At 33.9% G+C, this 15,033-nt stretch overlaps 2 protein-coding genes across 2 annotated transcripts; one reads left to right on the top strand and one right to left on the bottom strand.

Annotated features, from left to right (window-relative positions):
- Positions 1–353: 353 nt before the first annotated feature.
- LOC118345790 (protein FAR-RED IMPAIRED RESPONSE 1-like) lies at positions 354–3,740 on the top strand. Its single transcript, XM_035687032.1, has 7 exons — positions 354–998; positions 1,161–1,850; positions 1,917–2,229; positions 2,360–2,547; positions 2,669–2,770; positions 2,878–2,938; positions 3,643–3,740. Exons 1-7 carry the CDS (start codon positions 354–356, stop codon positions 3,738–3,740), a joined length of 2,097 nt encoding a protein of 698 aa, XP_035542925.1.
- A 4,207-nt stretch (positions 3,741–7,947) lies between these two features.
- On the bottom strand, positions 7,948–9,399 carry LOC118345789 (NAC domain-containing protein 90-like). The gene is made up of 3 exons (XM_035687031.1): positions 9,195–9,399; positions 8,771–9,063; positions 7,948–8,659 (listed from the first exon to the last, which is right to left on the bottom strand). Exons 1-3 carry the CDS (start codon positions 9,346–9,348, stop codon positions 8,375–8,377), a joined length of 732 nt encoding a protein of 243 aa, XP_035542924.1. The 5' UTR covers positions 9,349–9,399; the 3' UTR covers positions 7,948–8,374.
- Positions 9,400–15,033: the final 5,634 nt, after the last annotated feature.

The raw sequence follows: 15,033 nt of genomic DNA, 5'->3' as shown, positions 1-15,033 counted from the left end.
CAACTCCTTTATTGTTTTTTAGTTATAAGATAATAATTTCTTAAACAAATTAAATGTTTTAGTTTTTTTGTTTTAAGCTAAACGTTGGTTACCCATTTCAATTTGGGATGGGACCTCCGAGGCCATTTATCGGTACAAGCTCTGGAACGAGCGCAGAAGTTGGTACTGTTGGTACTGAAGAAGATAGACCCGATTGTCTGCAAACTGAAGCGCCATGTACTTCTGCTAGACCAGATGAACGGGAAACTGACGATGGCACTACTGGTACACCAACTGACGATGGCACTACTGGTACACCTTAGGTAGTGCCATCGTCGGATGGTGATGATATCGTTGAGGAACCAAAGTCGGGGATGGAGTTCAATTCATTTGAAGAGTTGTTCAGCTATTATAAGCATTATGGTAAAAAATGTGGGTTTGGGGTGATGACACAAAGGAGTGAGAGGTCAGAGGATCAGAGTGTCAGATATGTCACCCTTGGTTGTGCACGGGGAGGGAAGGCCCGAAATAAGAGTTCTAATCTCGCCAACCCACGTCCGACGGGAAAAACGGACTGTAAGGCAAGGATTAATGCCTTAAGAGTTGAGGGAAAGATGCGGTTGACAACAGTCCATAATACACATAATCACGGTCTGAGCCCAATGAAATCCCGCTTCTTTCGATGTAACAGAGAAGTGAGTGACTCTGTTAAAAGAGTCCTAGACACAAACGATTTAGCTGGGATCCGACTGAATAAGAGTTACGGCTCTCTTGTCGTTGGCGCAGGTGGCTTTGAGAACTTGCCATTTTTAGAAAAGGATTGTCGCAATTACATCGACAAAGCACGACATCTACGACTTGGCGCAGGTGGTGCTGGAGCACTTCAAGATTATTTTATGAGGATGCAGTACAAGAGTAATGGATTTTTTTCATTGATGGATTTAGACGATGAAGGAAGGTTAAAAAATGTTTTTTGGGCAGATCCACGTAGTCGGGCAGCCTACCAGTATTTTGGTGACGTAGTTACATTCGACACCACATACCTGACGAATAGGTATGGGATGCCATTTGCACCATTTGTTGGTGTAAACCATCACGGGCAGTCGATTCTTTTGGGAGCTGGGTTAATTTCCAGTGAGGACACTGAGACTTTTACATGGTTATTTCAAACCTGGTTGCAGTGTATGGACGGTATAGCTCCAAAGGCTATTATTACTGATCAAGACAGAGCAATGAAAAATGCAATTGCTACTGTCTTTCCAGAAACTCGACATAGATTATGCCTATGGCATATACTGAAGAAAGTACCTGAGAAGCTTGGGTCATATGCTGCATACAGAAGTGGGCTGAAAATTCAACTAATGAAATGTGTGTACGACACACAAACTATTGAGGAGTTTGAGAAATGTTGGGCCGAGTTTCTTAACACATATGACTTACATGAGAATCCATGGTTGAAAAGTTTATATGTAGAACGTGAGCATTGGGTACCGGTTTTCCTGAAAGAGCACTTTTGGGCTGGAATGAGTACAACCCAACGCAGCGAGAGTATGAATGCTTTTTTTGATGGTTATGTGCATTCAAAAACAAACTTGAAGGAGTTTGTCGACCAGTTTGACAGTGCGCTGAAGAAGAAAATTGAGAATGAAAATCATGCAGAATTCCAATCACTTAGCCAGGTCATTCCCTGTGTATCGAGATCTCCAATTGAAAAGAAATTCCAAGAGTTGTATACTAACGCTAAATTTAGAGAAGTGCAGCAGCAAGTAATAGGTGTGCTTGATTTGGATCCATGTCTACGTACATCAGATGGTGTAATGAAGAGTTATTTGGTAGAAGACGAAATTCGTATTGAGGAGTTCAGTAAAATGGTTACATATTCAGTGGACTTTAATGAATAAGACTGCAATGCTAAGTGTTCATGTGGGTTGTTTCAGATGAGGGGGATACTGTGTAGGCATATTTTGGCTGTATTCAAATGTAACGGTATAAAATCATTGCCAAATCGGTACATTTTAGACCGATGGAAAAAGGACATTAAGAGGCGATACACGTTAATCCGCAGTAGCTATGACGCAGGGGATCAGAGGCCTAATGGTAATAGATATTCCATTTTGTTGAATATGTGTTATGGGATGATTACATATGCGGCGGATTCTAAAGAGCAATTCGATGATGCAAAGAAGAGGATACATGAGATGACTGAATGTTATCGCGAGCAAACACGCAACAGATCTTTGACCCAAACAGGTTTAAAGTCTATTTATCTTGTTTACTTCTTTATAAGTACTTAATTCCTACTTATGAATGAAGAAAGAAAATTACTTAATTTTTTGTTGTTTAATGATGTCATATTTAATTAGTTCTTTGCCCATAACAGACTCGAATGCTGGTTACATGACACTGGACACAACTGCAGTTGCTGGTTCACAACAAGTCAAGAGTCCACTTGTTGTCAAAGGGAAAGGAAGACCCCCATCTCTGAGAAGAGCATCCAGGATGGAGACAGACATACGAAAGGTGAAAGCCAAACAGAAGAAAGCCCAAGCCAGAGGGAAAGCCAAACAGGTGAATGTTTTAACATTGGGAGAATTAAAAATATTTATTTGATTCCTTTAACGTGTGAATGTCTTGTACTTTTATAATGTAAACTTAGAAAAAGTTTCTTTAATTGTTACGTTATTGTTAGGGAGATGTGAGTTCCAATGTTGGAGATACACTAGCCATTGGCACGCGTAGGAATTTATTTGGGCAATCAGAAGTGGATATCACCTACCCTGGAGAAGTGCAGGTATCAAAAATACCTCTATTTATAAGCCAAACAATTATTTTCGTAAGTTGAAATGGTAACTTTTCATTCCTTTACAATTTACTAAGTATTTTGTTATTTATAAACAGACTGTTATAGACAGCTCAGTAGTTCACAGTAGTGGAATCGAACACAGAGAAACAGTGATGGGTAGCCAAGAAAGTGTAATGTTTCTAAACTCTACACAATTTAATTGTAATATTTAAATGACATTCATATTTTCATATTGATCGTAACAGATTTTTTTGGGTTCAATGGCGCACGACCGGACCTCCCTGGATTGTGATGGATCACAACCAGCGCAAGAAGTTGACCATTAGTGACTCTGCAAGCTTTATAAGATACACAAGGTATTACAATGTAATTTATGAGCCATATCAAAAATCAATTGCTCTTGATTGTTGCTTGGTGTAGTGTAGTAGTTATTAAAAAGAATTTTAATAACTTCATAGAGGCTTCTGAGTGTAATAACTTGGTGCCGTAGGATTTTTAAAAAAGAATTTTAAAAAGAATTGTTGTGATACCATCTGGATTGTTGCTTGGTGTAGGCTCAGTAGTCATGCTTTTTTATCAAGATTTTCTCTTCTTGATCCAAGACTATATAGTATATTTTCCAGTAGGAGTGCTTTTGATGGTGTAGAGAATCCATGAGTGAACTCAAGCGATGGACTTGGTTACTTTGAGTTTCTCCACGTAGGCATTTTATGTAATTTGATTTTGGTGGAGTGTTAGCATTAATTACTCCAAGTTACATTAAGTTGATCAATTCATGTTCTGTACAACGCAGCCTTAGTTTTTGGTGCTAAAAAGAAGTCAATAATTTTATTTTATGATGATAAATGGCTTGATTGCAGAAATGCCTTGGAAAAGGATTGAGTTTGCTAGATGTGATCCTAATTCTAGATGGGGTTCTATGCGAGCTGCAATGGGACATCCAGAACTTTTGAGTTGAGTCATGTTGCTCTTGGGAATGAGGATTGCGGGAATAAGAATAATCAAGGTTTCCCACGTGTGTCTTATGGTGGCATCGACTTGTATTTATTTTGTAAGAAGAAATGTAGGTTGGTGTTATTTGATGAGTTTTTGTAAGTATTTTGTAAGAAGGAAGGTATAAATGTATTGACTAAGTATTTTGATTTTTATCTTGTAAGTATGAAGGTTGGTGATTAAATTTTGTGTAATCTTGTTATATTCACCTAGCTTCAAAAGTGATACTATTTCACATTATTTTTGGATGGGTGTGCAGATTTTTATCTTGTAAGTATGAAGGTTGGTGATTAAATTTTGTGTAATCTTGTTATATTCACATAGCTTCAAAAGTGATACTATTTCACATTATTTTTGAATGGGTGTGCAGATTTTTATTGTTACTTATATTAATATTAGTAGAGTTCCAAGATTTGAGCAAGTCCCTAATTGCCAAATGGTCAATTGGAGAACTTTCTTTAGTTGCTGCAGATTTGCGTTGGTTGTATTTATTTAGTAGTTGGCCAACCAGTGCAGGAGGCATTTTCAATTGGCAAATGGTCATTCACGTACATTGCTAATGAAGTGTAAGGATTGTTTTAGGTATTCTTCACTTTTTCTCAAATGACGTGAATGAAATTGCTATCATTCTTCACTTTTGAATGTCCTTGCCATGGAGCTTGATCTATCTATGCAAACTCACTGTCTATGCAAACTCACTGTCATGAGCATGGATCTCCAAGACAAGAGAAGCGGGAAATAATTACAGTTCTTTAAATAATATAAAAAAAAACAACTAAATTTGAGAATAATTTAACTTCAAAAAAATTAAATAACTTATAACACCTTATATTAATTATACAAATCTAATTATACAAATTAAATAACTTATAACACCTTAAATAATACTTAACTAATAAATCAGTTTTGTAGATAACTAATAACAGTTAACAACTAATAACACTTAAACTAAAGATTTAAACTAAAGATTTACAGCACTAAATAAGTAATATATAACACTAAATAACTAATAACACTTAACCTACAACTTCCGAATATTTAAATGTAACATAAACCACTACCAAAGGTATAAATAGCAAAAAATAATTACAAAAACACCAAAGTACAGACGGGATAACATGCGTGAACGCCTTAGGGCAGCTTCTCTCTCAAGAAGCACCGACTCCGGATCTCCTCCGATATACTATATAGCACCAACTCTATCTTCTTGATGTCATCCACTATCTTAAGGAGCTCAGTTACTTTATTTTCGATATCGCTGAGTCTCTTTTGGAGCTCTTCCTCGGTTTTCCTTGACACTAAATTTTTTTCTTTCTTCTAGCTTTATGTCTTGCTCACTATCTACCCACTTGAAATAATTACAGTGTGGTAATCCCTAATATTTGCACAGAAAATCAATTCAAATGTTAGATACGTAATATTAATCAATTCATTGTACTTATATCAAAAAGTAAGTCCTGTAACTACCTTCGTGTTGTACTTTGAACACCCTAAGAAGGGTCGTCCAGGATTTGCCTTAGTATTTGAGTATCTCAAATTAGCTTCAACGTCACAGAAGCACAAGGGCTTTGCCGCAGTACGTTTGCCAACGGATGAAGAAGACAGTGATGACGACGACATTCTAACATGAACCTAAATAACTAATTACAGAAAGCCACACATATAAAAAAGACACACATACAGGGAAGCACTGAAAAAAAAAGCACGACCCTTCTTATTTGAAATAAAATTCCCTCCATTCTGTCACATGACTTTTATGGAGTTCTTAACCATTCAATGGATTCTTGTTTCTAAAAGCAGTGGCAACAAGTCAAACAGAGTCTTTTCCAACACTAAAACAAGAGGCAAAAGGACAGAGATTCCCCTCATGCACTGATTATAAAAGCATACCAAATAAAATAAAATTGGAATGCCTTAAGAGTGGTTTGAGGGTCTAGTATCATAGCAACCAGCAATCATGCCTCTAGTCTTTTCCTACAACCAAAACTGAAAAAAGTTTCTCAAACCACTCTGCACCTGCAGAAGAATCTAATTGTGCAGATGCAGAGTGCTGAACAACCCATGAACATATTCAATTTCTAGTTGATAAACATCTAAAACTAAACAATTCATAATACATGCAGTATTTTGCTCAAAACTTTATAAATCAAATTCCCATCAACTAGGTAAAAGTCATCCATATATTTGAAATCTAACTTGTAAGTACAATTGCAGCTATGTATCGGCAAGCAAACATTCCATGGAAACTTTTTTTTTTTTAATATGAGGCCATGACATCTTCTTGAAGCAAATTCGGTTAGGCATACTTTCCAATGTAGTCTGATGAACAGATTTGTTTCTCAACTTCTTCAAATGTGAATTCCACTTCAAAGGGAACCTTTGGTAGATCATATTCTCACATAAAAAGTATCACATGTTAAGAATGGTGTTCCACGAGAATGCAACCAGTGATTTACAGTGTGCTACTCAAAGTCTTGTTAAACTGGAAACACATTATTGCCACAGCTTAGTGCTCAAAACCAATAGTATGATTGGTGCTAGAGATGTTTTGCAGTTAGAAAATATGGTTCTCTACTTTGAACAGAACACTATTGTTTCCAACTTCAAATTGGCGTTTCTTAACATCACACACACACACACACACACACACAAAAAACATACCTGTTTTAGCTACCTTGGGAGTTTTTGTTTACAATTACAATGAGAATATATCAAAAGGCCAGAACAAATTTGAACCTGCCTTCAACCTGGACCGGACAGGGGCGACTCTCTTCCTTCTTCCTTAATGAGCTGGGTCACGGCTAGGGTTTCGGGATGAGGGAAAGGGGCTGGTTAGGGTTAGGGTTAGGGTTCGGGTTGGCTGGGTTAGGGCTAGGGTTTCGAGATGAGGGATATTGGCTGGTTAGGGTTAGTGTTTCGGGATGAAGGAGATGGGCTGGGTTTGGGTTAGGGTTTCGGGATGAAGGGGATGGGCTTCCGCGTCGCGACACAGAGGAATGGGCTAGAGTGGAAGGGCGAGGGTGGGATTCTGGAGCTGGATCTTCGCCTCGCCGCGACACAGAGACGATGGGCTAGAGTTTTTGTGCGCCGGTGGGCTTCGACTGGTGGGGTGAGAAACAGAGAGGAAGGGCACCGGTGGTCTTCGATTGGTGGGGGGAGAAACGGAGATGGAAGGGTCTTCGATTGCTGCGGTGAGAAACGGAGATGGAAGGGTCTTCGATTGCTGCGGTGAGAAACGGAGATGGAAAGGGGGATTGGGGATCTCAGACTCGAAAGCGGGAAGGAGGATTGGGGATCTCAGACTCGAAAGCGGGAAGGAGGGAGAAATGGGGAATGGGGGGAAAACGAAAATGCAAACGGCGAAAACGTGGAAAATTGAAAACGACGCCGTTTTCAATTTTCCACGTCAGCCGTTTGCATGGCGACTGCACCACCCCGTTTGCATATAGAGTTTTTGGAAAAAAAATGTGAATACCCAGCGTACGTACTATACTGCTGAGTGCTGACCCAGTCACCCAACCAAGTTGCTTGGCTTCTACCTAGAGATTTTTGTTTAGGTTTTTGGCCGTACCTTTGACAATTTAAATTAGAAGAAAAGTATCTATCTTTCTCTTTTCTTTGGCCGTACCCAACCAAGGTCTCCTCTGGTGTTTTCGTTTCTTTTCTTTTTCTATTTTTGTTGGGAGAGGGGCGTGGGCTTTGTGATCACCAGCATGTTCTCTCTTTGGCTGGCAACTGTAATAATTATGGAAGGCTGCAGAGTCATATGTTTCATTCTTGATGCCTTTTTGAATCTTGTCCCAAAGTCTATTATCTTCACGCATTGCTTGCTATCTCATCGGCCCAGTTGTTAGTTTTAATTGGCCAACTGAAGATGGTGACAATCTTCCCAGAAGCAGACAAGAGATTTGGTGAATTCAAGAAGTTGAAAGCAAGAACAGCATATATGTGACTGTTAGTGTTAGCCTAGTTCCTGGAAATTTCATTTTTGCTGCCAATCTTGGGATCCATGGCTGGAGGAGAAAGAAGTTTGAATTCATGTTACTCTGTTGAAGCACAATACCTTTGATGTTTTATGATTTAAGAAGAGAGATTTACATCATTTGTGTCATCAGATCAGACAATTACATTTGAAAGTATCATATGCCTTGTCAATATGTATTTGACAAGTGTTTTTTTTCTGTTACCTTTTCCCTTCTACTTTTGCTATTATATAGCTTTTAGTTGATTTTGAATATGACATGTTTGAGCAACTGCTGGAGAGAGAAAAGGTGATGCCAATACAGTTGAAGGATGTCGACAAACAATCTTGAAACTGATTAGAGCTGAATTCACCCAACAACTTTGCTCTGCTGCACCCAAACTTCCCTTTCTCACCTTGCATCTTATTCCTAGCTTCAGTTTTCCAGTAAAAATAATTTCAATTACTGAGACTAACATCTCCATTTCCTAACTCACTCTTCCGCACCCTTTATGAATGAATTAAGGGAAGAATCTATGGCATCTAAAGTAAGCTATTCTAGTGTTTGTGTCCTCAAGTTTAGGACAGTGTCAGTGTTGCTCAACAGGGCTGCTGCAGGTCTCTGCACATGGATTGACTCACAGCCAATTTAACGGTTCCCATTCCCAGAGAGGTTCTAGAGTATCAGTTATGTCCCAGCAGATACTTCCTGCAACTTCTTGGAGATCAGCATGGTCTCCTCCAGAAAAGGAAGTATCAGATGAACTTGTTTTCTCAACTACTGTGGCATTCTGAGGCGGTGTACTTGCAGCCCCATCAACAACATTCTGTGTCATTCGTGTCGACACTTCTGGGCGCCGATCAAATGCCCGGAAGCTTCCCGAGATCACATACATTCGGCACAAACTGAATTCATGCCTCAACTACATGAAAACAGTGGTGGAATAAGACAATATATAGAGAAATTCAGTAAGAAAAATGCAGGGAACAGTTTTCATTAGTGGGATAAAAAAAGAACTGTGTTGGACATTCACCTTGGGAACTACTGTGTTAGATTGGCCTGTTTCTATTTCAATGGCCCTGTACTCATTCATCTTCCATTTGGTTTTCCTTCCGGTTGGAGCCTTTCCCTTATAGAAAACCATTGTTTTCTTCACTCCAATCACCCGGTTATCCGATGAATAAACGTAGCCAGGAGAGCCGGTTGCCTTCCAGTACCCAGAAACTGTTGTTCTGCAGGGTCTTCCTCCCTTGGCTTCTCTTTCCTGTCTTGGCGTAAAGAAAAACCATTGCTCTGTATCTCCTTGACACAGCTCTCCTGCAAGCTCTGCAACACATACCAAAGAAAAACTCCATTTTTAGCTCACCCAATTGAGTTAAAAATCCAAAAAGATCAACCAAAACCCAAAATAAGAAAATGCAAAACAATGTTGAGGATTTGGGGGAAGAGATCAGTACTTGGAAGGTTCCAAGGTTCTATGTCATAAACCGGAACAACAGGGATAACCCGGTGCAAATCTGGTCTCGTCCCTTCAAGCTTTTTGTGCAGGTAGAAGGAAACTAGCTCTTCTTCAGTTGGGTAAAAGCGAAAACCTGGTTGGGTTACCTCCATTCTTCAGCTCTTCTAGTTTTGAATTTGATTTTGTTACCCTTTCTCTGTCATTGCCATGTACCATATATATAGATACAGCTGGTGCAGAATGAATCCTCGGCGGAAAGAGACAACACATGCCCAATGAGAAAAAGAAGTAGGATGATTGGGAATGGTTGGAAACTTCCACGCGGTTATGTGTGAGAAAATAGTCTTATTATCCTGCTGGGCTCTTTTTCCAAAGTACGGATGTATAATGAAAAATGCTATTAGCCAAATCCTCTTTTGAACGGGTCAGCCCTCCATCTTTATTCTGCTAATTTCTCATTTTTTTAATATTTATAAAAAAATTTATAAATATAAATTTATAAATTAACCTGATTTAATATAACGTCAGATATTGGATCATATTAATTTATAATTTTTTTTGTAAGAATTTATTTATAAATTAAAGTATTTTTCTTCTTAGGTAGATTTAATTATTCGTATTATATTTTTAATATTTATCTTTATGTGTGAGCTAGACTCTCCTCTCAATAAGTGAGCCAAACACGTTGAATATTTAATTAAATAGAGTAAGATATAGAGTTAAGATTTGAATTTAGAATATTTGCTCTAATATTATGTGAAATTATTTATCTCAAAAATTTAAATTGATGAGAAATATGATAAACAATTTAACTTTTTCAAATCTTAAAATAATAATAATATTAAAAAATAATATTCTAATAATATTTTATCATCTCAACTCAATTTAACTAAACTTAATTCAATATCCAAATGCAACCTTAATTATTTATATTATATTCTTAATACTTCTCTATGCAGAACTAAACATATATTTCACTTCTCTACGCAGAACTAAACATATATTTCATGGTAGTTTAAGTAGGATTACTTTATAATCCATCAAGAGTTTTAATAATCTATTGTAGGACTTATATTTGAGGAAATGGAGGTGGATCCAATATCCATGGATTTAGGAAGTTTAGAGACTTGAAATGTCACTGATATGATCTAAATCCATCAGTTTTAGACGTTCCTTGAACATTAATTGAACTAGTTTCATGCTTTGTGCTTCTACATATATATAAACTGTTTATAAAATAAAAAATGTTTGGCACGTTTACAATACTACTCCTGCGATCATTGATTCTAAAAGTAGGTTTCCCTAAGACCAAATTGTTTTGGAAGCTTTGATTGACGTTGGTCGCACCTTGAGTGGATCCACCTAACACCTAAGGGATGAAATAATCAAAATACTATTATATTATTATATTATATAATATAAAGATATTATATTAAAAAATAAAAAATACTCGAATCACAAAATGATTATACAAAAGCAATCATACAAATTGATATGGCTTGATGTGATTTGTCAGATTGTAAAATTATTTTTATTATAAAATAGATTTAATGGATAAGATAAAATCACATCAATTTATAAGATTATTTTTGTATAATTCTTTTATGGATGTAACAGTCCTCTTAAAAAATATTCATAATATGCAAGTTGGGCACAATTCATCCTAACGAACACATAGTATCGTGGGATTTGAGGTTAGTTTATTATTTTCTATGAAATTAATAGTAATGAGAAAGGGAGAACAGAAGAATTATAGCCATTATCCGAAAGTGGTCCTTATAGAACATGTGACAAATACATGAAAGGAATTATTCAGACATATATTAGAATTTTTAAAACGTTTTAGGAAAAAAAATATGATAATTTCACTACAAGAAAAATAGATTTTTGTGGTTATTTAATTGTTGCAAAAAAATTATTTGTGATTAAAACAGACTCATTTTAACTGTAAATAGTCATTTCGTTAGAATTAACTGACCATAAATAAACAATTTTTTTTGTAGTGTTCTATAATTTCTAGATGCATGACATTGCATTCTTTCCCTAATGCATGCTGATTATTCGATGAAAAATCTAGAGGAAATTAAGCCAGCCCTCTGACCATGTAAACCAAGACTTATCTTTACTTCCTTTGGTCCAAATTATATATATATATATATATATATATATATATTATATATATATATATATTATATAGACACACACTTGAGACTTTTTAAGTAGAAGAAGTTCAACATATATATACAATTTGCTTGCCTTATTTTTCTCATTTTTTGTTTTTTTCTTAAACTACATTTTCTTTGAGCCAAGTCAAAAAGAAAATATTATCCAAAAAATTTATATAAATAATAATAAATATTGTATGACTGACATCATCTCTCTTCGACTTGATGTCATTGAGTTTGAATGAGAATTTGAAAAGGATGATTCTAGAATTTCGTTTATTTTTAGAGATAAGATGAGATTAGTTAAGATTAAAATTAAAAAATTAAATAAAATATTATTAAAATATATATTTTAATATTATTTTTATTTTAAAATTTAAAAAAGTTGAATTATTTATTTTATTTTATGTAAAAATTTAAAAAATTATAATAATAAGATGAGAGATTTTTAAAATTTTCAAAATTTTAAATTTTAATTTTGAAAGAAAAACAGGCATTTAAAACACTTAAATCTAGCATATAAACCTCTCCTCAGCAGATTTCCTTGGTGAGGTTCTCAAATATTTTAGTCATATTAATAAATATAAAGAAAAAGGCAGAAATGGAATGTATATTTACGAATATTATTTTAGTATTAGCATCGGTCTATGCATATACATATGTAAAATCATCTCTTTTGTATATTCACTTTACCATTTAAGCAAAACTCCAACATTGATTTATACATATTTGAGACAAAATAATAATAAAATATTATTATTTTATTATTATTAATTTTTTACCTTAATACAATTTCATAGCATCTGTACATATATTAATACAATTTCATAGCATCTGTACATATATTAATACAATTTCATGCATCCAAATTTAGTAATTCCATATATAATAAAATACATCAAATTCTCGTAAAAAAAAAAAAATCAAATTTATATACACAAAAAATGAATCTCGTGTGCTCATAAACAGCACATATTAACATGAAAATACAATACAATATAAATACATTACACTACAAATTCATTATAATACAAATACAATACAAATTCATTGCAATACAAATTTCTCCAAAATCATTAAAATACAAATTTCTCTAACATCATTACAATATAATACAAATTTCTCAAGAAAGGGAGGAGTGAGAAAAAATGAATAAAATATGTTTTGGAGAGTGAATAATTGATCTCTAAATTTATCTAAATTTTGTTCGTAATTAGTTAAATATTTAGAGATATATAAGTCAACGTGAATGAATTTAGGCTCATGTTATATGAATATGACCCGCTGCTACTGCTAAAGTTTGAAGAAGTCCTTATACGTACCCTACGTGACACGAGGATGAACATTCATTGCCAAAAAAGATGGAAGGGTTTTGATAATGAGATTGAAAGAGACCAAAGATAAGAAAGGACAAAGGTACACATCTTACAATTAATTATGGAGAAATTATTAAATTATTCTTTTCATCCACAAACCATTTTTGAACTATTTTATTCTCAATTATCAAAATATTAGACTAAAATTATCTATATTTTTCATCCCTAAGATGGACTTATATCAATTAATCACGTGTCACAATTTTAGTATTAATTAGGACTTAGCCGATGCTACAAATTGAAAGATATAAATAAGTTATAAATTTGTTAATAAACTTTTCACCCACAAATTACCAAAAGTATTCATTTGCACATTAAAATATCTATATACATAAATATATATATATATATATATATATATATATTTAAGAGAAATGCTATAGTTACAAAGAGATTTCATAAAAATAAAGTAAAAAATTGACGTACTGACTTCATGTGGCTAAATAATTTCTCACTTTATAAGAGAAGTGCTACAGTCACAAAAAGATCTCGCAGAAATAAATCTACAAACTTACATGATTTCATATAATACGTTATATCTATTTTATGTTATTTTTGACATCTTTCAATTTTGGTTTCGTGTCTATGATTTTTGAGGCATGGACTTTAGTCTTTATTGAATAACTGTAAATCTCTAGGTTTTTTGTTGTAACCACAGTTCTTCTTCGTCATAAATGAGGGCTACCAATAAAATTGAAGTACCGTCATCTTCTAAAAAAAAAATATCCAATGTATCATATCAAGTGCAACTTATGAGTTAAAAATAATTTTACAATCTGACATACTACATTAAATCAAATCAGTTTGTGAGTCTATTCTTATTAAATTTTTTTGTGGTTAAATTATTTATCTATTTTTAATATATACCTCATTTAATAGTGAACCTTAAAATGAGGTAATAAAGAATGATTGTTTAGATGCAAATAGGAAGTTTTACGAGTTTAATATGCAAAAAGAAAAAAAGATTTTGGTTTGAAAATGAAAAGTGGAATTTTTTTCACTATTTATTTTCTAAAAAAATAAAATAAAACAAATATTGTGGAACACTTGGATGCCACGCGTACTAGGAATCTATCTTTTCCTTTTTATGCATGTATGTACTATGTATATATTTTTTCAGGCCATCAAACATCAAGACCCAGTCCTGGAAAAGAAAACTTTAAAAAGTTTGTTTGGAGAAAGATTAGTGGGATTCGGAATCCATGTTATTTGGTATGATAAGGCTGGATGCCCTCAAGTAACTCCAAGTCCACTGCACGCGGAAAGTCTTTGCGTTTTGGGTTGGGTTTACCACTTCGTATCCGCGTCGTTGCCAAGTCCGTCGTTTTGTGGGGTAACTCTGCCATCTGGCAAGCAATATCATAAACTTAACGTCGGCAGTTTATGAAGTGGACCAGGGGACAGGTGATGAACCAATACTCATCACAAGAGAAATGCTTTTAGTTCGGAATTTGGATCTCGAATCTGTGTTTCGAATGATTTTTTGTTTACATGTTTTAAATAGATAAATTTTATATAAATTTTTATAAAAAAATAATCTCATTTTAAAAAAATAAAAAAAAATTATTTTTTATTAGTAAGACTCATTATTTTATAAAAGACTTGTATAAGACTTATCTATTTGAAATTTATATCTAGCATTACTTTCTTTTATTTAATAATTAAAAAAATATTTTTTAATGATATTGTGAAATTTTTTATTTTTTTAAAAATATTTATAATAATTAAAAAATAGAGTTAGTTGTAAGATTAACATTTTAATTTTTTAATTTTTAATGTCTTAATTTTTTTTTATTTCATAAAATTGGTATTTTAATTTTAAAAATTTGTAATTAAGCATTTTTATTAATTTTTTTATTTGAAATGAATGATAAGATTGACACGTGGCATCCGATGTCAGCCAATCAAAGACTAATAATTGGCCTCCCATTAGTTATTCCTATATATAGCTATATACATATGAAATTTAATAATATAAATATAATAATCAAGTTGCTTATGTCTAGTCATTTATACCTATTTATTGAATATAATCCATAGTTACACGTTAATTTTTTTTAAAATAGTTTCACGTTAGTTAGTTAGTTAAGTACGTACTTAGGTGATTAAATTATAATACCTATTTTATAATATACATAATAGTAAGTAGGTGGGGGACTTGGTGGTTTAGTATGTGTAGGAATTATAATACCTACAAGAAATGTTGTATCTTCCAACGCCAAGAATCGTCGGAAATAATCTTTTCTAGCGATTTTTAGTTCACCGAATGTTCGTCGCAATTGTTTACTCACTTATA

Source organism: Juglans regia, unplaced genomic scaffold (assembly GCF_001411555.2).
Source record: "Juglans regia cultivar Chandler unplaced genomic scaffold, Walnut 2.0 Scaffold_46, whole genome shotgun sequence".
NCBI lineage: Eukaryota > Viridiplantae > Streptophyta > Magnoliopsida > Fagales > Juglandaceae > Juglans > Juglans regia.
Note: the sequence above shows the minus strand (reverse complement) of the source record. Positions and strands in the feature narration are given on the sequence as shown.

What these genes read in the sequence shown, in the direction of transcription:
- LOC118345790 (XM_035687032.1), top strand. Translation starts at nt 354, where the DNA reads ATGGAGTTCAATTCATTTGAAGAGTTGTTCAGCTATTATAAGCATTAT. An exon ending in TTGAGGAGTTCAGTAAAATG is followed by an intron (nt 1,851 to 1,916) that starts GTTACATATTCA and finishes GGGTTGTTTCAG; the next exon opens with ATGAGGGGGATACTGTGTAG. An exon ending in CCTACCCTGGAGAAGTGCAG is followed by an intron (nt 2,771 to 2,877) that starts GTATCAAAAATA and finishes ATTTATAAACAG; the next exon opens with ACTGTTATAGACAGCTCAGT.
- LOC118345789 (XM_035687031.1), bottom strand. Translation starts at nt 9,348, where the DNA reads ATGGAGGTAACCCAACCAGGTTTTCGCTTTTACCCAACTGAAGAAGAG. An exon ending in AGAACCTTGGAACCTTCCAA is followed by an intron (nt 9,064 to 9,194) that starts GTACTGATCTCT and finishes TATGTGTTGCAG; the next exon opens with AGCTTGCAGGAGAGCTGTGT. An exon ending in CTAACACAGTAGTTCCCAAG is followed by an intron (nt 8,660 to 8,770) that starts GTGAATGTCCAA and finishes GTTTTCATGTAG; the next exon opens with TTGAGGCATGAATTCAGTTT.